Source organism: Heterodontus francisci, chromosome 18 (genome assembly GCF_036365525.1).
Source record: "Heterodontus francisci isolate sHetFra1 chromosome 18, sHetFra1.hap1, whole genome shotgun sequence".
In the NCBI taxonomy this organism is placed as follows: Eukaryota; Metazoa; Chordata; class Chondrichthyes; order Heterodontiformes; family Heterodontidae; genus Heterodontus; species Heterodontus francisci.
Genome location: NC_090388.1, coordinates 32,825,005 through 32,849,365, shown reverse-complemented (window position 1 = coordinate 32,849,365; position 24,361 = coordinate 32,825,005). Strand labels below are relative to the sequence as shown.

At 41.8% G+C, this 24,361-nt stretch overlaps 1 protein-coding gene across 11 annotated transcripts in view; it reads left to right on the top strand.

Annotated features, from left to right (window-relative positions):
- Positions 1–275: 275 nt before the first annotated feature.
- The window catches only part of LOC137379542 (interleukin-1 receptor-associated kinase 4-like), a 43,382-nt gene continuing 19,296 nt past the window's right edge, over positions 276–24,361 (top strand). The window contains exons 1-5 of one of the 11 annotated variants that reach the window (XM_068050504.1): positions 276–331; positions 638–778; positions 17,294–17,495; positions 18,342–18,487; positions 23,184–23,387. In XM_068050504.1, coding sequence (XP_067906605.1) covers positions 17,335–17,495; positions 18,342–18,487; positions 23,184–23,387 — 511 coding nt within the window. In that variant the 5' untranslated portion in view covers positions 276–331; positions 638–778; positions 17,294–17,334. The other 10 variants (XM_068050505.1, XM_068050508.1, XM_068050511.1 and 7 more) reach the window with 10 other exon arrangements.

Below are 24,361 nucleotides of genomic sequence, written 5' to 3'. Positions count from 1 at the left end.
AGAAAAATCATAGGGACTTTATAAGAAAAAAATCAAAGGGAAAGGGAGGGGGGGGGGTGAATGAAGGCTACTTGACTGACAGTCAAGAGTCATCTAATCAAGTAATGAAGAGTCTGTTTGCTTTCCATTTGGCTTGGGATGGCAGTATTACAGCGATGAATAAAAAAGATGCAGCATTAAAACAGAAGCTAGCAAGAAATATTCATTTCAGCAAAAACTCAACACCTGTTCTGGGGTGGAAGTGAACCAGAACGGAAATGAAGGGAATGCGGAGAGTGGAAGTGACGCAAACAGAGCGGTCATTCGCTGGTGCGGGAATCGGGGCGAGCCGGTGAGTGACAGGCCCGGGGTTACCAAGGTAACCGCGGGGTTGGTGCTGAGGGGGGACGGGTCCGGAGAGTGTTGGCTGCCGTTGGGGATGTGATTAACGTTTTGGTTAAATCTCCGCAGCAATGGCGGCTGGGTTTGCCTGTAATCACATCGCTTGAAAGAGGAAGTAACAGAGGATTTTACATTGGGACAGTAATGGTGGGAGAATTGTGGACAGAAAGAGTGATGCAGATCAAACTCATTTAAATTGGTGGTTGTGCTTCAGCACAGGCTACATACCTAAATAGTTCTAATCTCAAAATTTCAGAACGTGGTACGTATTGCACTCCAGGAGTGCGACACAGGCTTCCATTATTTTGCAATCTTCAATAAAACGGGCAGTTCTCCAGAGGCAACAAAAATGCTGCAGATGCGGGAAATCCGAAATAAAAGGTGAAACACTCAGCAGGTCAGTCAACATCTGTGGAAACAACAGATATCTTAACGTTTTGGGTCATTATTCTCGAACTAGCATTCAGAAGGGAATTTAGACAGTTATATGAAAAGGAAGAATGTGCAGGGTTATGGGGAGAAGGCAGGGCAATGGAACTCGGAGTTGCTCTTTCAGAGAGCCAGTGCGGACACGATGGGCCGAATGGCCTTCTGCACTGTAATGATTCTGTGAACTGATCTATAAACAGACAAACTCATAGAGGAATCATGAGTAGAATGATCATCTCAACCAAGTAACTGGCAGAAGCATTAAGGCATCAAAAAGTCACAAATGGTGGGAGACTTGGGAAAATGAAAAAGAGACACAAAACGTGGGGTCAGGTATGAAATTAAAATAGGTCTGCAGATTAGGATTATAGCCAATTACAACCGCTCATGGCGAACACCATTTTTGTGCCTCTCTAGGCAGAGAACACCTGCCCAAAATGGTTCTCGAGATTTGGGATGGGGTTAATGACCTGTAGAATCAGTGGACATAATTCTTGCCCAACTGTCCTTCTGGAAGAAGTTAGTTGTTGGGATCTGAATCAGAGTGAGGCTACAACTGGTGATGTGCAGATTAGAGTGGTGTTTGAGCATAAATGGAATTGTCATGAGAATTTTGATCTACTTGAAATTATCTGGGGAAAAACAGATTTACTTCCTAAACATGGTCTTGGGCTCCTTTTTAAGCCGGATGATTAAAGAAAATTATTTCAAATGGTTAAGAAACAGACAAAGAGCAGTGACTCTAGATCTGTTTTGTATAACAAACCAGAGACAATTGAACAAGGAAAGGTTAGGGAACATCTTGGAATAGTGACCATAACATAAGTGAGATTAGCAGCAGACTCACCATGCATGTGCAGAGTAAAACAAACACTGTTAATTTTAGAAAAGCAACCTTTGAAAGATTGAGGAAGTAGTTAATGGAGCTGAACAGGAATAGATTGTAGAAGAGAGTGCTTGGAGAAGTATACTTTTAAACGCACAAAGCAGAAATTACAAAGTCAATTTCTATCTCTGAACAAGAGACATGGGGAACTTTAACCCTCTAGAATTGACAGGAAAAGAGCAAGGGAGCAGTTGGAATGGAATGGCTTCAATTCCACTTTGTTTCTGCTAATTCCTCATTTTAAAGCTGCTGGATTTAGCGCGTTGAGGATCTTGCAGGAGCCACATTAATAAATATGGATAGGGGTCTCAGTACATACATGGGATCCCAATGATGTGTTAACCTGCTCCTGAATGGAGTGGCCATCAAGATCACTCTGCCAAAGCTGTTGGTCTAGAGAGACCCACTAAAATAAGATTTAAAAAAAATCTTTACTTAGTGGAGCAGGAAGTTCCAGGCCTCTGCCACCCCGGACAGTCCCCTTTCCCAGCTGTGAGACCCTTGCAACACCCCACTGCTCCTGGACTTTCCTTACTACCATGACCACCCGATCTTTGTTTTCCATCCAGTTGACCAGCTACTGCTTTCCCATCCGAAACAGGCGGACAGCTGACTGGCAGTTAAAATCTACTGTGCCTCCAATGAAGTCTCCTGCACAGGATTGTCATCTGTTCCTGCCAGCTTCTCGCAGGGAGTTAAAATTGGCCCTGAAATACGACTAAGAGGAAACTATGGGGGCAACAACAGCTGTAATGCAAAGAATAAAGTCAAAAAGAGGTGTTTCTCAACCTTATATTTTCAGATTCAGTGGTAGATAGGTAGGGTACAGACTTACAAAATTGATTAGGCTATCAAAATTAGATAGAGCTTAGCATTGCAGGAATTTTTTATTATAATAGTCTTCTAAAGTTTTAAATTTAAAGGGTTTAGTCACGGCAGGAGAGCTTAAAGCCGTGGTTTGCTCCTCTTGCAGCATGTGGGAATCTGGGAACATTTCCAGTCCCCGGGACCAGCATGTGTGCAGGAAGTGTGTCCAGCTGCAGCTCCTGGAAGCTTGGGTTTCAGAGCTGGAACGGTGGCTGGAATCACTGTGGAGCATCCACGAGTCTGACAGCATCGTGGATAGCACGTTTAGAGAGGTGGTCACACCGCAGCTGAAGGGACTTGAGGAAGGAAGGGAATGGGTGACCACCACGCAGTTCAAGAGAAACAGGCAGGTAGTTCAGGAGTCCCCTGGGGTCCCGCTTGCAAATCGGTATTCAATTTTGGAGGCTGATGAGGCTGGTTCCTCCAGGGAGTGCGGACAGAGCCAAGTTTCTGGCACCACAAGCAGTCTGTCTGCACAGGAAGGGGGAAAGAGAGGAAGAGCAATAGTAATAAGGGATTCAATAGTCAGGAGAACAGATAGGTGCTACTGTGGCTGTCAACGTGACTCCAGGATGGTGTGTTGCCTCCCTGGTGCCAGGGTCCGGGATGTCACTGAACGGCTGCAGGGCATCCTGAAGGGGGAGGGTGATAAGGCAGAGGTCATGGTACATGTTGGTACAATGACATAGGTAGAAAGAGGGATGAGGTTTTGCATCAAGAATTCAGGGAGTTAGGCAGTAGACTAAAAAGCAGGACCTCTCGGGTTGTAATCTCTGGATTCCCTGTGCCACGTGCTAGCGAGTATAGAAATAGGAGAATAGCACAGATGAATGCGTGGCTTAAGAGTTGGTGCAGGAGGGAGGGTTTTAGATTCCTGGACCACTGGGACCGTTTCTGGGGAAGGTGGGACCTGTACAAGCGGGACGGTCTACATCTGAACCAAAGGGGGACTAACATCCTTGCTGGCGGGTTTGCTAGTGCTGTTGGGAGGAGTTTAAACTAATTTGGCAGGGGGAGGGGACGCAGACTCCTAGCAGAATAGGGACACAGCTAAACACAGGAAAGCAAACAAGTCAGAGGGAATACAGTGGAAGAAAGTTTCAAGGGAGTAAGACCAGGATGGATGGCCTCTACTTTAATGCCAGAAGTATTACAGGTGAAACGGATGAGTTAAGGGAAAGGATTGACACATGTGGAATTGTGATATTGTAGCCATCACAGAGACATGGTTGAGGGAGGGGCAGGATTGGCAGTTCAATATCTCGGGATATAGAATCTTCAGGTGAGACAGAGGCGGGGGTAAAAGAGGAGGGGGCATTGCAATATTAGTAAAGGAGTCAGTTACTGCAGTAAGGAGAGATGATATCTTGGAGGGGGCATCAAATGAAGCTTTATGGGTAGAGTTTAGGAATAAAAAAGGGACAGCCACATTGCTAGGTATTTATTATAGACCCCCAGATAGTCAGCAGGAAATTGAGGAGCAAATATGTGCGCAATTCGCAGAGTTGCGTAAAAATAATAATAGGGTAATTATATTAGGTGATTTCAACTTCCCCAACATTAATTGGGATAGTCATCGTTAAGGGCTTAGATGGAGTGGAGTTCTTAAAATGTATACAGGAGAACTTTTTAGCTCAATATGTAGAGGATCCAACAAGGGAGGGTGCAGTGCTGGACCTAATTCTGGGGAATGAAGCCGGACAGGTGGTTGATGTGTTGGTGGGGGAGCATTTTGGTGATAGCAACCACAACATGGTACAATTTAAGCTTGTTATGGAGAAAGAAATAGACAAGTTGCAAAAAAAGGTTTTGGATTGGGGGAGAGTGAATTTTAGTAAAATAAGGCAGGATCTGGCCAAGGTAGACTGGAAAGAGTTACTTGTCAGGAAATCTACAGAAGAGCATTCAAAAAGGAAATGCGGAGGGTACAGGCCCAACATGTTCCCTCTAGGGTAATAGGTAGGAGCAACAAGGCCAGAGAAACATGGATGACCAGAAACATTCAGGGTATGATGAGAAGGAAAAGAGAGGCTTTTAGAAAATACAAGGAGAGCAAATCAACGGAAGCATTTGTGGAGTACAGAAAGTGTAGGATGGAGCTTAAGAAAGCAATTAGGAGAGCAAAGAAGGGATATGAGAAAGCTCTGTCTGGTAAAAGTAGGGAAAATCCCAAGATATTCTATAAGTATATCAATGGGAAGAGGATAACCAGGGAAAGAGTAGGACCCATTAGGGACCAAGGGGGAAATCTGTGGGTGGAGCCAGAGGACATTGGTAGGATGTTGAACTAATACTTCACATCTGTCTTCACCCAAGAGAATGAGGATGTAGATATGGAACTCAGAGAGAGAGACTGTGAGGTTCTTGAGCAAATTGTCATAGGGAGTGACAAGGTATTGGAGGTTTTGGCAGGCTTAAAAGTGGACAAATCTCCAGGTCCGGACAATTGTGTCCCAGGATGCTGTGAGAGGCAAGGGTGGAAATTGCAGGGGCTCTGACCCAAATTTTTAATTCCTCTCTGGCCACGGGGGAGGTGCCAGAGGACTGGAGAACAGCTGATGTGGTCCCACTATTTAAGAAAGGTTGTAGAGATAAGCCAGGGAACTACAGACCAGTGAGTCTCACGTCAGTGATAGGGAAACTATTGGAGAAAATTCTGAAGGAGAGACTCTATCTCCACTTGGAGAGGCAAAATTTGATTAGGAATAGTCAGCATGGCTTTGTCAGAGGGAGGTCATGCCTAACAAATTTGATTGAATTTTTTGAGCATGTGACCAGGTGTGTAGATGAGGGTAGTGCAGTTGATGTAGTTTACATGGATTTCAGCAAAGCCTTTGACAAGGTCCCACATGGGAGACTTATCAAGAAAGCAAATGCACATGGGATATAGGGTAACTTGATAAGGTGGATTCAAAATTGGCTTAGCTGTGGGAGACAGAGAGCGATGACAGCTGGCTGTTTTAGTGACTGGAAGCCAGTGTCCAGTGGCGTACCACAGGGATCTGTGCTGGATCCCCTATTGTTTGTCATTTATATAAACGACATAGATGACCATGTTGGGGGGTAGGATCAGTAAGTTCGCGGATGACACAAAGATTGGCCGTGTGGTTAACAGTGAAGTTGTGTGTCTTGGGTTACAGGAAGATATAGACGGGATGGTCAAATGGGCAGAAAAGTGGCAGATGGAATTTAACCCTGAAAAGTGTGAGGTGATACACTTTGGAAGGAGTAATGTGACACGGAAGTATTCAATGAATGGCCTGCAACTGGGAAGTTCCGAGGAACAAAGGGACCTTGGCGTGTTTGTCCATAGATCTCTGAAGGCAGAAGGGCAGGTTAATAGGGTGGTGAAAAAGGCATATGGGACACTTGCCTTTATCAATCGAGGCATAGATTACAAAAATAGGGAGGTCATGTTGGAGTTGTATAGAACTTTGGTAAGGCCACAGCTGGAGTACCGTGTGCAATTCTGGTCGCCACATTATCGGAAGGATGTGATTGCACTGGAGGGGGTGCAGAGGGGAACATTTAAGCTATGAAGAGAGGTTGGATAGGCTTGGGTTGTTTTCACTGGAGCAGAGAAGACTGAGGGGTGACCTGATCGAGGTGTACAAGATTATGAGGGGCATGGACAGGGTGGATAGGGAGCAGCTGTTCCCCTTAGTTGAAGGGTCAGTTACGAGGGTACACAAGTTTAAGGTGAGGGGCAGGAGGTTTAAGGGGGATTTGAGGAAGAACTTTTTTTACTCAGAGTGTGGTGACGGTCTGGAATGCACTGCCTGGGAGGGTGGTAGAGGCGGGTTGCCTCACATCCTTTAAAAAGTACCTGGATGAGCACTTGGCACGTCATAACATTCAATGCTATAGGCCAAGTGCTGTCAAATGCGATTAGTTAGACAGGTCAGGTGTCTTTAATGCATCGGTGCAGACTCGATGGGCCATAGGGCCTCTTCTGCACTGTGTAATTCTGTGATTCTGTGAAATGTACAAAAATTTTGCTATATTGTGAGGTCAGAGAATAACTTGTATACATATAGGCGCCAACTGAATTAAAATAAATTCTTAAGATCTGCATCCCAGTGCTTGATTATTGAGCTCTGTGAATTAGCCAATAATTATGCTGTCCCATGGAGGATCAATTTAAGTGTAACTGATTTTCAGCAGCTATGTTTATTTTCTATACATATTTAAATTTATCAGCTGTACCTCAATCAATAGAAGTTTCAGAATCAAGTTGTTAATTGCATTTAATTGATACTGTATGTGGTAAAAGCAAATGCATATCTTTGTCAGGAAATAAAATTAATGCTGCAGAATACTGACTACTTTTAGTTTTCCCTTTTACTACAATGATTAGAACACGAGGTATAGAGAGCAAATAAAAGGAAAAACTAGGGCAAGGGAGGGCATGAACAGCACCAGAAGGAAGACAAATGGGACTTAGTCATGTTATTCAAGGTTTCAAAACAAGACCAAGATTTCAAATGCCACTTTTAAACTCAGTGTGTTTAGATCACAGTGAAAAAAAATAAATGCCAAAAACATTGCTCATTTTTGTTGCACATTCAAGGAATATTCTAGACTGTACATTAGAAATCAAATTGAAATCAGCAGTAATTAAAAACAAATTTAACAAGACTCCCAATGAGACTAAGTTTCTTAAAAATGAGTTAATCAAAAATTCACCATCAAAAAATGACCTGTTGGGGTAGGCAACCAAGTATGTTAGTAGTTTCATTCTAACTGAATTATATTGCTTTGGTGTTCATGGGTAAGCACCTTTTATTCAAGACAGAATCCTATTGATTAGATCTTCACATGCAGTTTGGATTATTTGTTCAAAAAATTTAAATACACTTATTTGATTTGAAGGGACAATGGAACGTGAACAGAAATCACATTTGTCTTTATTTTCAATCCAGACTAGGAGCATGTGTAATGCAGCTATGGAGAACAAGTCCTCAATTCCAAAATTATTTAAAAATTCATATCAAGTATACTTTTAACCTGTTTTTGATATCATTGAATTCTGGAGAGTAGAATATGTTCAATAGTATTTCAGTCAAAGATCTGCCTGCATTAACCGTGAAATGATAGTATCATTAAATTCCTGGAATGAAAGGCTAGACAACTTCATAAAATCAATCATACATATCCCATGCCCTGGAACTCAGTGGCCGGGATTTTATGCTGGCAACAGGAGTCTCGACATCTGGAAAAAGCAACGCCGAGAACCCCGCATTGGCACTTCTGCGGAAGACCCACCAAATCTAGTGCCAATTAGGCACTTAAGTGGACAGTGGCAGGCCTTCCACGGGATAAAGCACCCCAGTGACGGAAGTCCCGCCTTCGAAGAGTTGCTGGCGAATCAGAGGCCAGCAGCTGTTTCACTGAGCAGCACCACCGCAGAGGCAGTGGCTGCTACCAGTGGAGCACCTACCCAGGCCACAGGGCAGGAGGGGTCTCACAGGATGGGGTTTGCAGGGGTGGGAGTGTAGTGGGGGGGGGCGCGTTAGCAAGGGCAGGGGGGTGGCTGTCAGAGGGCCCTCTTTCTCGATGCCGGGTCCCTCGTTCAGGCACTAAGCGTTTTTGAATGAGGAACCTCCCCCGGATCTGGAAAGCACCCGCATGGTTTTTCCTGCCGCACTTCCCGTGTGGCAACAGGGCCACCTGCCACACAGCCAATTGCGGCAGCAGGGTGAGACCCTTAATTGGGCTTTAATTGCCCAGTTAAGGACCTCAATTAGTGGCGGGGGCAGGAAGGCCATTCACAGGCCTTTGCACCCCGGACTTATTTATTTTATTTATTTAGAGATACAGCACTGAAACAGGTCCTTCGGCCCACTGAGTCGGTGCCGACCAACAACCAGCCATTTATACTAATCCTACATTAATCCCATATTCTCTACCACATCCCCACCATTCTCCTACCACCTACCTACACTAGGGGCAATTTACAATGGCCAATTTACCTATCAACCTGCAAGTCTTTTGGAGGTGGGAGGAAACACCCGGCGGAAACCCACGCAGACACAGGGAGAACTTGCAAACTCCGCACAGGCAGTACCGAGAACTGAACCCGTGTCGCTGGAGCTGTGAGGCTGCGGTGCTAACCACTGCGCCACTGTGCAGAGGCCCCCCTCCCCCACTACCATCCAGTCCAATTTTATGCCCTCCCCACCTCCAAACCCCCCGCAGGGGAGAGCATATAATTCCCCCATGGCTTCAATATGCAATATCAAAATACATTCAACATGAATTTTAAAATCACTTTGAAATTTAGATCTCGCACAACCTGCATTCCAAATATCTCTCTTGTTTATTTAACACAAAGACTAATTTAATCTTGCTAATTATTTCTATCGATTTCTTAGCTGTGAATTTTAGAGTGATCAATTATCTTCCTTTTCACAGGCATTCTGTTAGATGTCTCTGGTAAGGTTTATTTTTCAGTTCATTTTCAAACATTCTTTTCTAATGAATTCACCCAAGAAAAAAAAAGCATTGCAAAAGAAGAGAAACCACAGTGAATTGTTACTTATGTAATTAAAATCATTCTTTAATTAATTTGGAGACATTTTGTGTGTCTATATTTTCCCCAGAACAAGCAATGTAATAGTCATTTCTAATATTCTTGAGAAAGACCTTTATAACACTTATTGAAAATATAATGGGCATTTCACTGTTACCCTATTTACTAATGTGCAACTTCATTCCTGAATGTGGCAGCTGAGTTGTACTAAAATGTATTGTAATATTACCGTCCAGGTGACTCTTAAAAAAAAAATCAAATATTAGGTAGAGACAATCTATTTCACACATCTAACCAGAGACAAATGAAACAAACATGCCTGACATTATAGTTTCACCAGTTCCAAAAGGTTTTCCTGCCCCACGCTTTGCAGGTGAGAATCAAATAAAATGATATTTTAAAAATCAATTTTTGTAACACTATTCAATGTTACATATTCAAGTTGGCACAGTAGAGGTTAATTTGAGAAGATGTAGTTCTTGTACTCATGCCATAGATCTTTGCTGCTAACCTCTGCCATTGGAAAAACAATTGTGAAGAGTACCATAGGGCAATTGCATAAGCACAAAAAAACTAGATATTCCTTAAATTCAGCTTGATCACAAAAGTTGAATATCTTCATAACAAATGAACATGTGAAAAGGAGTAGGCCTTTCAGGACTTCTAATCTGCTCTGTCATCCAGTTAGATTATGGCTGATCTGTATCTCAAATCCATTTACCCATCTTAGATCCATATCCCCTGATGGCCTGTTTTAAGCCTCTATACTATAGCATTCTTGCCCTATTTCTTGATCTTCTCCTTTAGTCTTCCTTATCTCTTTTCTGTCGAGCTTTGTGTTGCCTTTTTTCTGCACCCTTAAAGGCTCTTTTTAACTGCAGTCCCAACTATGCCTGGCATGTTTTCCAGCCTGACAGCAAAAGCTGATGGCACCAGGGATCCAGGCCAAGGTATGTCCTTTTAAAACTTTATTTTAAAGGTTCTTGGTAGACACGGAATGCTCTTCCTGGTCCGACAAGGATACTTTGGGCCTCCTCTAACCAGGGCTTTCTCCTTCCTCTAGTAATGAACTTGCCAATTCCCCACTACCCCCATCCGTACTTATCCTGCTGAGGACCATTTCTGTGGGTCCCCGGCAGTGGCCTAACCCCCTTCAACAATCCTGACTGCCACTCACTGCCATCATATTGACTGTATTCGGGCATGCAATGAGGCCCAGGAGTTAAGATTCCCCTGGGCCTCACGCTCTAGGGGGCTGGAAGGTTTGCCACCATTTTTCCCCCTGCACCCCTATTTCCCATCCTGAGACAAAATTGGCCCTTTAATATGCTTAAGCTCACAAAATAATGCTACCTTTCTGAGTATGTGATATGTCAACATACATTACCTAACTCACTGTTACACTTCAAGGCTAATACTAAAGGAATTTCATGGGGATGAAAAGTACCAAAGCCAGGATATCTGCAGTCCTTTCATTGACAGCTGTATGACGTTACCTAATGTTTATTGAATAGGCTCTTACTTGACTTGTATGAACCTGTGTAGACTTTGTATTCTTAGAGTTAGACACTTACAATTTAAACAGCATAATGTTTCTGATATTATGAAGCATTGCATCTTGTGATTTACCATGGTCGGTACCACAAGAAATTTACCATTACTACTTATCATGTGAGCACCACAGATCCAGTGGTACACTTGGCATAGACTAACGATATATAAATTAATTTACTATAGGGAAATCTCTTGCCAGTCATTTCAAATGTACACTCTTAAGAACAGAATGTACCAAAACCACAGTGCCTCCAGCTCCTTAATTAGAGTCATAGAGTTGTACAGCACAGAAACAGGCCCTTCGTGTCCGTGCCGGCCATCAAGCACCTATCTATTCTATTCTATAGATAGGACAGCCCCCCATTTTACTTTCATTTTTAGTTATTTTTTTCTTTCTTTTTTTTTTACATTCTTTTTTACATTTTTTACAATCTTTTTTTTTTGCACTTAGTTCATTTCATCTTAGTTTGTTCAGTTTGCTTACCCACTGTTTTTTTCAGGTTTGCACTTGCTGCTGTTCAATATTCAGTGTATTAACAGCTAATCTGTACTAATGCTTTGTCTTTCAACACACCATTAACATATTGTTTGCCTTTGCTCCGTGACCTTTTGGTCAGCTATGTGGCCTGGTCCAATCTAGACCTCCTTTGTTATCTCTTGCCCCACCCCTACCTCACTTGCTTATAACCTGTGACTTTTCTAATATTTGTCAGTTCCGATGAAGCGTCACTGACCCGAAACGTTAACTCTGCTTCTCTTTCCACAGATGCTGCCAGACCTGCTGAGTGGTTCCAGCATTTCTTGTCTTTATTATCTATTCTAATCCCGTTTTCCAGCACTTGGCCCGTAGCCTTGTATGCTATGGCGTTTCAAGTGCTTATCTAAATACTTAAATGTTGTGAGGGTTCCTGTCTCTACCACCCCTTCAGGCAGTGTGTTCCAGATTCTAACCACTCTCAGGGTGAAAAAAAATTTCCTCAAATCCCCTCTAAACCTCCTGCCCCTTACCTTAAATCTATGCCCCCTGGTTATTGACAAGGGAAAATGTTTCTTCCTATCTATGCCCCTCATAATTTTGTATACCTCATTCAGGTCCCCCCCTCAGCCTTCTCTGCTCTAAGGAAAACAACTCTAGCCTATCCAGTCTCTCTTCATATCTGAAATGCTCCAGACCAGGCAGCATCCTGGTGAATCTCCTCTGCACCCTCTCCAGTGCAATCACATTCTTCCTATGGTGTGGTGCCTAGAACTGTACACAGTACTCCAGCTATGGCCTAACTAGTGTTTTATACAGTTCCATCATAACCTCCTTGTTCATATATTCTATGCTTAATAAAGGCAAGTATTCCATATGCCTTCCTAACTACCTGTGATGCTGCATTCAGTGATCTATGAATAAGTGTGCACCAGGTCCCTCTGACCCTCTGTACTTCCTAGGGTCCTACCATCCATTGTATAATCCCTTGCCTTGTTAGTCCTCCCAAAATTCATCACCTCACACTACTCAGGATTGAATTGCACTGCTCTGCCCATCTTACCGGCCCATCTATATCGTCCTGTAATCTAAGGCTTTCTTCCTCATTATTTATGATATTTTCATGTCATCTGTGAACTTACTGATCATACCTCCTAAATTCAAGTCTAAATCATTAATGTACACTAAAAACAGCAAGGGTCCCAGCACCGATCCTTGCAGTATACCACTGGTCACAGGCTTCCAATCGCAAAAACAACCCTCGACCATCACCCTCTGCCTCCTGCCACTCCAATTGGCCAAATTTCCCTGGATCCCATGGGCTCTTACCTTCTTGACCAATCTCCCATGTGGGACCTTATCAAAAGCCTTACTGAAGTCCATGTAGACTACATCAACTGCTTTACCCTCATCTACAAATCTAGTCACCTCCTTGAAAAATTCAATCAAATTTGTTAGACATGATCTCCCCCTGTCAAAGCTATGCCGACTATCCTTGATTAATCCTGTCCCTCAGAATTTTTTCCAATAGTTTCCCTATCACTGATGTTAGACACACTGCCCTGTAATTACCTGGTTTATCCCTGCTACCCTTCTTGACTAATGGTACCACATTCGCTGTCCTCCAGTCCTCTGGCACCTGTCCTGTGGCCAGAGAGGGTTTGAAAATTTGTGTCAGAGCCCCTAGAATCTCCTCCCTTGTCTTCCATAGCAGCCTGGGATACATCTCATCTGGGCCTGGGGATTTATCCACTTTTAAGCCTGCTAAAACCGCTCATACCTCTTCCCTTTCAATGCTGATTTGTTCAAATATATCACAGTCCCCCTCCCTGATCTCTACACCTACATCGTCCTTCTCCATAGTGAACACAGATGAAAAGTAATCATTTAAAACCTCACCTATGTCCTTTGGCTCCACACACATATTGGGCCCTACTCTTTCCCTGGTTATCCTCTTGCCCTTAATACTTATAAAACGCTTTGGGATTTTCCTTTATCTTTCCCGCCAGTGTTTTTTCATGCCCCCTCTTTACTCTAATTACTTTTTAAAGTACCCCCCCCCTACACTTTCTATACCCCTCTAGGGCCTTCGCTGTTTTCAGTGCTCTGAATCTGCCATAAGCCTTTTTTTTCCTTATCCAATCCTCTATATCCCTTGACATCCAGGGTTCCTTGGACTTGTTGGTCCTACCCTTCACCTTTATGGGAACATGTTGGCCCTGAACTCTATTTCCTTTTTGAATGACTCCCACTGGTCTGATGTAGACTTTCCTACAAGTAGCTGCTCCCAGTTCACTTTGCCCAGATCCTGTTTTACCATATTGAAATCGGCCTTCCCCCAATTCAGTACCTTTGTTTCCGGTCCATCTTCGGCCTTTGCCATAACTACCTTAAATCTTAGAGTTATGGTTACTATCCCCAAAAGGCTCCCCCATTGACACTTCTACCACTCGTCCGGCTTCATTCCCTAAGATTAGGTCCAGTACCGCCCCTTCTCTTGTAGGACTTTCTATGTGCTGGCTCAAAATCTCTCCTGTCGGCACTTTAAGAATTCCGCCCCCTTTAAGCCTTTTGCACTAAGACTATCCCAGTTAATATTGGGGAAGTTGAAATCCCCTACTATTATTACCCTATTATTTTTACACCTGTCTGAGATTTGCCTACATATCTGCTCCTCTATCTCTCCCTGACTGTTTGGAGGCCTGTAGTACACTCCCAGCTAAGTGATTGCCCCCTTTTTGTTTTTAAGTTCTACCCATATGGCCTCATTTGAGGAACTTTCTAAGATATTATCCCTCCTTACTGCAGTAATTGGCTCCTTGACCAATAGTGCAATGCCACCTCCTCTTTTATACCTGCCCCCACACCATCACGCCTGAAGATTTTATACCCTGGAATATTGAGCTGCCAGTCCTGCCCTTCCCTTAACCTTGTCTCTGTGATAGCAATAATGTCATATTCCCATGTGTTAATCAATGCCCTCGATTCATCTGCCTTACTTGGAAGACTCCTTGCGTTAAAATAGATGCAATCCAGCTTGCATTATTCGATTATAATTAATCTTCCCAGAAGCAAAGCTGTTTTCGAATCTCCAGCATCAATATCTTTCTTATGACCGGTGTAAATGTAGAGCAACAACAATTTTAGGTTAATTCAGGTGGTTAAGCCAGATAATTGTGTTACGAGTAGTGGAAGGCATTGCTGTGATGCCTCCTTCATATTTGTAAATTGGACATTGAATCACCTTGATCTGTTCTGGGTGACCACAATTGCACACCGCAGAGTTTTTAATTTTTCATTTGTGCGCCAAGTACCCACATCTGCCGAAGTTTGTGCTGATGCAGTTTAGGGTTGCCCAGAAGATTCACAGATGATCAAAGACAGAGATCTTTTAGGCAGATCTTTCATGAGGTCTTTGTAACTTCTTATGAACTCCATTTGGCTTTCCAAGGTTTATCAGGGTTGAAGTCGCATTGTCAAAGATTAAGCGCATGGGTTCAAAATGGCTTGTGTGACTTCAGGCTGTATTCAGGAGCATTGTTGAGGTCCTGGTGGATGGCGAGAAGTTTGTTTTTCTTGAGCATTAATAACAACTTTAGAGTGAACATAACTAGTGCTAATGTAACAAAGGCACTTCTTCATGCAAAGGGTTGTGGAAATTTGGAACTCGCGCCCCCGAAAAGCTGTTGGAGCAAGGTTAATTTAAAATTTCTGAGATTTGAAACTGAGATTGATAAATTTTTGTTAGGTAAGGGTATTAAGGGATATGGAACCAAGGAAGGAAAACAGAGTTGAGATACGTATCAGCCATGATCTAATGCAATGATGGAAAAGACTTGAGGGGCTGAAGACCTGCTTCTGTTCCTATGTTGTTAAACTATAATTTATAGCCTCACAGTGGCACAGATTCACTGCAGCATCAGAATAATTTATTGTGCATTCTATAGTATAATCTTCTCCTGATAAAATATTGTGTCATTCGACTTGGCAGGATTAATGGTCAATGGTAGCAGTCTTGTCTTTAAATCAGAAGTTTGTGGGTTTAAGTCCCACTCCAGAGACTTGAGCATAAAATCTAGGCTGACACTTCAGTGCGGTTCTGAGCGGGTGATGCACTGTCGACGGCGCTGTCTTTCAGATGAGAAATTAAAGCGAGGCCCCCTCTGCCCTCACAGCTGGACGTAAAAGATCCTATGCCACTATTCTGAAAAAGAGTAAGGAGTCCTTGCTGCCCTGGCCAACATTTATCCCTCAACCAACATCTAAAAACAGCTTATTTGGACATTATCACACTGCTGTTTGTGGGAGTGTGCTGTTCACAACATTTCGAAAGTAGTTCATTTGCTGCAAAGCAATTTGGGGCATCCTGAGGTCATGAAATACAAGTCTGTCTTTCTAGTAATAGAAAAATCGTGTGCTCACTTGTCAGACGTTCTCCAATGCAAATTTCAGTTTATTACTTGAAATGAAAGTTGACAGGAATTGCACACATATATTTTTAAAACAGATTGTAAAAAAAAAAATTGTTTTCCCTACAGAAAGTCATATGTTACAAAAATCATAGTTACAAAATTTAGTTTTGTTTGATAAGTTTTTCCTGTAATACTGGTCCCTGTCTTTATTTTATGATGGATTAATGTATATTTTTTCAATGCAAGTGACTTTTCAGTCTGATAAGAAATATGTATATGTTCATGTGCAGAGTGCTTTCAGTGCTAACTTCATCCTGAACAGTAGTGGAGGCAGAATGGGGATAATCCAACACTTCGGTGTTGATTTTGACTCCCCCTGCCTGGCAGAAACCAAGTTGGGTGGGATGGGGAGCAGTTAAAATGGAGTAGGGGATTCAGTTGTTTCCTTCTCAATTTAGCAATATTAAATTGCAGTCAGCAAGGGCACCTGCCCAAGGCCAGCGAGGTCCACTTTAAATATGCAGATCATGTTCCAATTATATCATTAGGGCCTGATTTGCTATTTTAACCAGGAGTCTTAATGGGGGAGCAGTGATGACTTACTTGCCAGGCCAAATCTGCCAGAAACAGGAACTGGGGCTAAAGGAGACCCAGCAAGGTCATTTAAAAAAAAAGTTGTTTCCTGTGGGCCAGGAGCAGGAGTGTCCCTCTAGGCGCTACTAGGAAACCTTGGACCTCCCCTTCAACTCCCCCACCAATCGATTGGAATTCCCTTTCCTGGAACAGTTATCTTGTGTTAAGGACCATTCCAATGGGTCCCTAATGGCGGCTTCCTTGCACCTGATTTTAACTGTTGGGCACCCTGGCCCTTTTGATCCGCTAGTGAATGAGACCCGACGATTAAAATTGGCTGAGCCTACCTGCTGCCACTTTCAGACAGGCACGTGGCAAGCTTTGCTAACTGCCTGTCCTAGAGTTAAAATTGAGTCTTTAGTTTTCTTTTGTGAACATTTGAGCTGGGATTTTATGCTTGCGAGGGGGGTCTCGACGTCTGGAAAAAGCAAAGCTGAGATCCCTGCGTCGCCTCTTCTATGGAAGGTCTGCCGAATCTGGTACCAATCAGACACACAAGTAGACAGGATGAAGGACCTGTCACTAGAAGTCCCATCCTTAGAGAGCTGCTGGTCTTCAGAGGCTGACAGCTTTTCCACTGAGCAGTGCCACCGCACTGCCAGAGGAGCACCTACTGGAGGACAGGAGAAGTGCTGGACCCAGGCCAAAGTTAGGTCAGGGCAGGAGAGGGCTTACGAGATGGGGGTCACAGGGGAAGGGTGGCTTAGGGGTCATCAGCAAAAGCAGGGGGGCGGCTTTCAGCGGGACCCCCCCTTCCCGATGCAAGGAACCTCATTCAGGAACTGTGCCTTTTAATGAGGGATTCGCCCGCCTCGAGCGGGGAAACATCTGCGCAGTTTTTCGTGCCGTGCTTCCTGTGCGGGAATAGGGTCGCCTGCCGCATGGCTAATTGTGGCAGCGGCGGGATGAGGCCCTTAATTGGGAATTGTCCAGTTAAGGGGGCCTCAATTGATGGCAGGATCTTCCCACCCCAAACTAAATTGTGGTGGGGACATGCCACGCCACCCCACCATCCCACTCGATTTTATGCTCTCCCTGCCTCCAAACCCACTGCGGGTCCCATTTACTCCTGACACTTTGCCTCCTAATTCTTGTATTATTTGTAGGTTTCTGTTTTTTTCTAGGGAAATTAAATCATACTATATTTTCCAATAAGTGAAGGAAAATGAGTAAATCATTAACTCCAAAATCCTACATCCGCCACTTGAACCATGGGCTTATTCAAAAACTGTCAGACATGCTGGATCCACAAGACGGGTGGAAGAAACTAGCAGCAAGCATAAAAAAGCCTACGGGAGAACCAAGATACAGCCAGTTACACATAAGGTAGGAAAAATTGTTCAAGGGACACAAATATTTGAATGCTCAAAAGGTAGTAATTTGCACCTGTGAAAAATTCCAGCTGTGAGAATTTGCATTTAATTGTTAATTGTTTGTTTAACTCACTGTATCAGGTGAGAAACATTCTTCTAGGGAAGAAACAAAATAATTTTTCCTCAGCCACCATCATCCATCACCCAACACCCCTTTCCCACCAATAATAGCAGACAGGACATCTTGGTATTCACAACCAGTCTCGGCTGTTCTTTAACTCATATTAGAGACTACCATAACCAGCCACATCAGTTACAACTCTTACAGTATGTAGATGCATTATACTCTTAAACACCAATGAAAAACTCATTGTGTTATTACAAATTTCTATTCTGACAAAATGACATTTAAATTTATTAATTGAATATATTATTTCAGGTTAAATATAGCTTTCAAGTTATTTAAACTGATACTTTACAAGTCCAATTGAAAGTTACTTTATGATACACAAGCTGGGTTTTCAGTGGTGTTTTTCCCTGTACAATCTAAAGTACGTGACAGTTCAGGTTTTTTAGTATTAACTTCCCACTTTGCTATATTGTTTACAATGTTTAATTCAATTATTAGATCATTCAGTTTTTAGCACACAAAATAACTTTGAATTATCAGACGTAGACTTTTTTGTTTGCCATGTAGATTACTAAATAAGCACTATTACAGCTATACTATTTTGTTTTTTCAAAAGGAAATTAGTTAGCCAGTTGTTTCAGCTATTGCTGAGGAAGAATTATGTCAGTTGTCTATTGACTTACAACGAAGTAGAGTCTTATATTGAACAGAATAATTTCATGTCTTAAGGAGAATTGAAGGAGTGATTCGTATGGGCAAGAGCCCTACTGCAGAACTTATATTTGACTGGGGAACAACCAATACCACAGTCCATGAGTTTGTGGAAATCCTGATTCAAAATCATTTCCTAGCTGCAGCTAGCTTGTTGCTTCCAGGTAAGGAAGTCTGTTGTTTTAGTTTACTGTACACCTGGAGTCAAAATTCTATGGTAAATATATTTATGCTAAATGTTGTTGCCTGTCACTGCTTTGGAACATTTACATGTCCTTCTCTGCAGCAGCTCATGCATCCTGGCCTTTGATTGTTCTTCTGAGTTATATTTATCACAACTATATTTTTAATCACTTTTCCAAATCAAATCATGATAAAGAATTATTAGCAATTTTTTGTTTGCTCCTTTTTGTCTAAACTAGTGAATCTCCCGTGGTATTGTTGATGGTGAATTAGACAAAACTTTGTTTTATGCTATGTAAAGTACAACATATTATCAGGGCCACTAAATTAAGGTGATTAAATAAGTTAAATTACATTTATTACGGGAGAGGTAGTGATACATCTTGGCACAAATTTATTATGTGGATAATTGCATGGAAAACGTATAAATCTGTAATCATGATTACCATTAAAAGTTTGTTTAGCTATGTACTTTTATTGCTTTCCTTTTTTAAGGTACAGGATGCAGAGAAAGGTGTTAAAGATGTTTCAGGTTTCAGACGGGCAGGACATAAGTTGTAAGAAATTTGTGTAACAGTACTGGGAAGTTGATGAGATCTTGTGTATTGGTAGTGCTTGAAGGCTGGCCCTGAATATTGCCAGTCTGAAGTTGTCAAAGGAATTAAAGAGGAATCCAAGAGGGTGGCTATATTGGGAGATTGTACTTGGGCTGTGGTAGTCCTGATATGGTGGCAGGGTGTTGCTGAGTGTAGACATATTGGGGGTAGGAACTGGCAGGATGCCATGGATAAAGGTATGGTGGCAAATATTTTCTTAGGTGGGGATCAGCAGTGGCAGAGAATGGCATGGGTACTTACCATGGGAGTAGTGAGAGGCAACTGAAGGGAAAAGTCAGTATTTCTTAAAAGGGTTTACCCAGCTGTTGACTTGGAAAAAGCTATATTACTTAAAATAGGTATTATTTATTTTAATTAGTATAAGTTTCTCAGGCCACTGCAGTGAAAACCCTTTCAACAAATCATCCCTACTCTACAACACCACAATCTGCCCTTGAGGCACTGCCTTACAGTGACAAAAAGTGTATTTCTTTCCAGTTTAAAGGTCATCAGCACTTTTAAAATCTGTTTCCTGATTTTTTTAAGCACATGAAGCATTTTAAGCTAGAATGTAGTTTCTGTCACTGCAAGGAGCTGCCTTGGGACCAAAGGTCAGGTTACAGTGTAGAATAGCCATGAACATGGCTTAGGTGGCTGTGGATTGCCCTGAGACTTGGCTGGGTTGTGTCAATAGTGTGTAGTCTCAGATGGAGGATTAGCAGCTTGGGGGACACGGCAGGGTTGGGCAGCTTTGACTTTAGGAGTTCTTGCACTGTCTTGTTGATGCTGCTGTGAGAACTTGAAGCTATGTAAGCATAGGGACCTTGAAAACCAAGCTTGGAGGACTCAATCAGAATTAAGTTTAATCGTGACCGGAAGAAATAAGAGACATGCATGATGGAAGAAAGTAATTAAGTGTTACTTGACAGAAAGCTATTGAAGATTGTTAAATTTTAAAGATAGTGAAGAAAACTGATTGGGAAGAATTTGTGTTAGGTTTTGGTTCTGCTGTGTACACTACTTTACCATCCATACACTACTGAGTCCAGAAACTCATCCACACCAATTAAATCACTGGTATTTAAATTATTTAAGGGAATTTTTTTTTAATGATTTAAAAAGTTGAATTGTTAACATTTTATCTTTTCAAAGAGATGGTGCAAATTTCTTATTGGCAATTAAGAAATATGATAAATGGCATCTCTCAAGTTATCTCTCTGTCCTTTACTTTCATTAGATTTTCTGTCTACTTTACTTGGTTTCTCAACTTTGCTTAGTCCTCCACTGTACTTCTTGGCTCAGCTAATTCCTGCTTCTACTGCATGACATGCAAAATTATTCATGCTCTCAGACCGAAAGTTCAGCACTCCACACATTACAGATTGTCACCTTGTATTGGGGTGGAACCAGATTACATCTACAGCTGTAAGTATGCTCAAAGAGGAATATTTTTGAGCCTTCATAGTTAATGGAAAGAAAATCTAACACATTTTCTTACATAGGAAGATACCTTTTTAATTTAATATGCCTAATAGAAATGAGACACAGAGCCGCCTTGAGGAATTACCAAAACCTGTATGTCTTGTGCTGATAGTAAATGTTCAACTTCATCATATATCCTATATGAATGTTGCATGTCTAAGATCTACAGTATAATTTTACACTTGGTTTATGGGTCCTGGGTGCTGTTGTGAAGATTTTGTAGTGCTACCACACAATCCCCGGTCATAGCTTTCTGACTTAGCTGTCTTCATCCAAACAGTTATCCATATTCTTCCTTAGCCATATCAGCTGTGGCTCAGTTGGTAGCCTTTGCACCTTTGAGTCAGAAGGTTGTGGGTCCAAGTTTACTCCAGAGGCTTGTTCAGAAAAATCTAGGCTGACATTCCAGTGCAGTACTGAGGTGCTGTCTTTCGGATCAGACGTTAAACTGAGGACCCTCTGCTATCTCAGCTGGATATAAAAGATGCCATGGCACAATTTTGAAGAAGAACAGGAGAGTTATCCCTGGTGTCCTGACCAATATTTATCCCTCAATCAACATCATAAAAAACAGATTATCTGGTCATTATCATATTGCTGTTTATGGAAGTTTGCTGTGCGCAAATTAGCTGCAGTGTTTCCGCCATTACAACAGTGATTGCACTTTAGAAGTACTTCATTGGCTGCTAAGCGTGCTGTGAAAGGCACTATATAAATGCAAGTCTTTCTGTTTTGATCATTTTTCATTTTTTCCAGTGTGTTCTTCTTGTGCCTGCATCTATCATAGTTTATATTTGTTCCTTTCCCATTTTTGTTTCTTATTTTCTTCCAAGTTCTCCTGCTCCCAACTACTCTGATATACCCTGGTATGAATGATGGAACGTGATGAGCTTTTAGCAACACTGGTGCCTGACAGAAAGCATTACCTATGCATCCAACTTATCAAATTAATACCCACTTACAGAATATTGATCAAACGTCTAAAACGACAGCAAAAAGCAATTATTTTAAGCACTCATGATGTCTGCTAGATGTTACTGAGAATTTATTACTGTGACAATGAATTATGAAAACAATCCACTTGCACAAAGCTACAATGTAATCAAGAAAATCAAATCAAAAAGGTTGAGTTGATAGTTAAACCGTAGAGTAACATTTAACTTTGAAATTATTTCAGGGTATGAATAACTCCACAGCAGGTTTAATTAGCTTTAGGTCAATTTTTGTTTTGATAACAGTAGCTCTAGTTGCATGTTTTTGATGCATGATGTTCACACTAATGATTGTGATGTTAACCTGCAGTATCAGGAAATAATCAACCATGAATTATTTTAAAAGTATTAGTGCTGTCAAGCCCGAAGCAGTGCTACTGTTCTTACAATCTATTGTCTGTAATAAATAATAAATGATTTTATATCTGTACAATAGTAATGAATAAATCTGGAGATTTATTTTTAATACTTGAAGTCATAGAGCAGTTAAAAACCGTTCTAGCTGTGTGACTCATTGCTGAGTTGTTATTTATGAATCTGACATGACCCTGTCCATTTCAATTCAGGGGATTTTCAAAATAGTTACTAATCACTGCTGACATCAGGTGAGAAGCAGCTCACATGATCCAGTGGTGATATTAAAGTGCCATTCCTTGTTCCATTTAAAATGAATTAAAATAAATTTATAAAACTAAAAAAAGCACAGAATAGTGAATGAATCTCTGTTGTATTCAGTGGTGTTAATGGTTGAAAGAGTTACCATACCAAATACTTAATTATTGACTGAAAAATAGATATTCTTTAAATCACAGATTTAAGGAACCTTACATTTGTATTTCAAATGAACTTTAGTAGTACTGTAAAATGTTTAAGTAGTGAAGAACTTGAGAGAATTTCTCACATCATAGTTGGATAAGGTATATATATGCTAAGTCAGTTTATCATAACCAGATATGGGGCTGGATTTTCTTATGGGCTTCAGACTCCCGACTGTGGGACCAGATGAGGGTCCCGAGCCCACAGCTGCTGGCAATGCACCCACTGGCACAATCTTCCAGGAGGTGGCCTCTGCGTTCACCATGCCAGGCAGGCCCCTGATGCTGCAGGCCCAGAGGAACGGCAGCTCGGGAGCCTCAGCAGCCTCACTGAGAAAGATGGGCCCTGCTGAAGCAGGTGGGGAATCATGAAGGCACTTCAACATGGAGATGCCCTCACTGGCCTGCACAGCAGTGAGTAAATAAACAGGATCTAGGCCGGTAGATATATTGGGATGGAGGGGAAATCCATCCATTGGATTAGGCTTGGCTGTCATTGGGGCATAGAGCTTCCTGCTCTGAAGACATGGTGTCCCCCTTATTTTCCCAGCCCTCCTGCCTCCAACTCCATCTTCACAGGGCCGGGAAAATCCAGCCCGTGGTTTCCTACTGATGACATCATGTGCCATCTCCTTTGTAGTGGAATAATAAAGCAATTATTTGCTGCTGTTTTACACTGTCTGTATATCACTGTTTCTAAAGAGGGGAATTATATAACAGCAGATAATGACATGACCTAAAGATCGGATTCCATGCTTTGTGTTGGCTGTGATCTATGATTTAACTTAACAGATAAAGTACCTCTGGCTATACCACCTTGTTCAACAGCTGAAAGAACTGATTCCCCTATCTGTGACTCTGCATATAAGCCAATGCTACAAGTCTCCAATAATGAAGCCACCTACTGCTATCCAGACAGCAGCTCTGAGAAACAGACTGTCTTACTGGTGAACAGTTCAAATCAGCAATGTCCATCTTATGATTCTTTAGAAACTAGTAAGTCAATTAAAGCAATTTTTGCAGTAATATATATGTGAACATGGTATTTTAATAATGTGACTAAGATTTCAAAGTCAATACTAATTGTCCTGCCAAAGAATTTGCAAAACTTGTAATGGAGTACGAAATTCCAAGAGTTGATGAGATTATTCATTTCAAAATGGTATTTGTAATAGTATTATCTTTATCTAGCATTAGATTCATAAGCTAACAAAATTTTTGTCCATTACATACCTAGATACTAAGCAACTATGTCATAGCCATTGACTTGGAACATTCTTTTTATGTGTCATCGGTAACAAAAATCATTTTGCACATCTAAGGAGTATTTCACCAGTCAATCATTTATCCACCTAATGTGTTACTCCATCCTACTCATTACCTGAATTGGCAACTTCTGGAGTTAGAAGATCAGTTGTGTGAATTCTTTCAATTTTATATGATCTTGAAATCCTGTCACAGCAGCTATTGACTGAACATCTGGCTGCAGAATCTGTTTGAGATATAAAAGCGAGGGGGAGGAGAATATGAGGCAGTAAATCCTAGAACATCAGGGGGTAGAAGAGGGAATCCCTTGAGGCAAGCATGGAAGTGGAGAAGAGAAGAATTGGGAGGCTAAGAAAGCTTCACCTTCTAATAATTGCTCTTTTATTGTGGAGCTGAGAGGAAGAATAATTGAATCTAGGAGTCTCCCGCAGCAGAAATAAATAAGCTTCGCTGCACAGCTATGATGAGATGAGGTATCTGAAACACTTAAGGCTGAGAAATTAGATTAGAGGCAGAGATGGACAAATTTGATGGAATTTCAGAAAAACTGGAGCAAATGGATTTCTCAGAGGCATCGCATGTTAACAGATTTCTGTATTGCTTCCTAATCCTTATGAATGAGATGGGGAGTCTGTTTGAGAGAGATATTTCAATCTGGATCAATTTATGTAAACCACTCTCCTAGTTGCTAGTGGAAAGAGTAA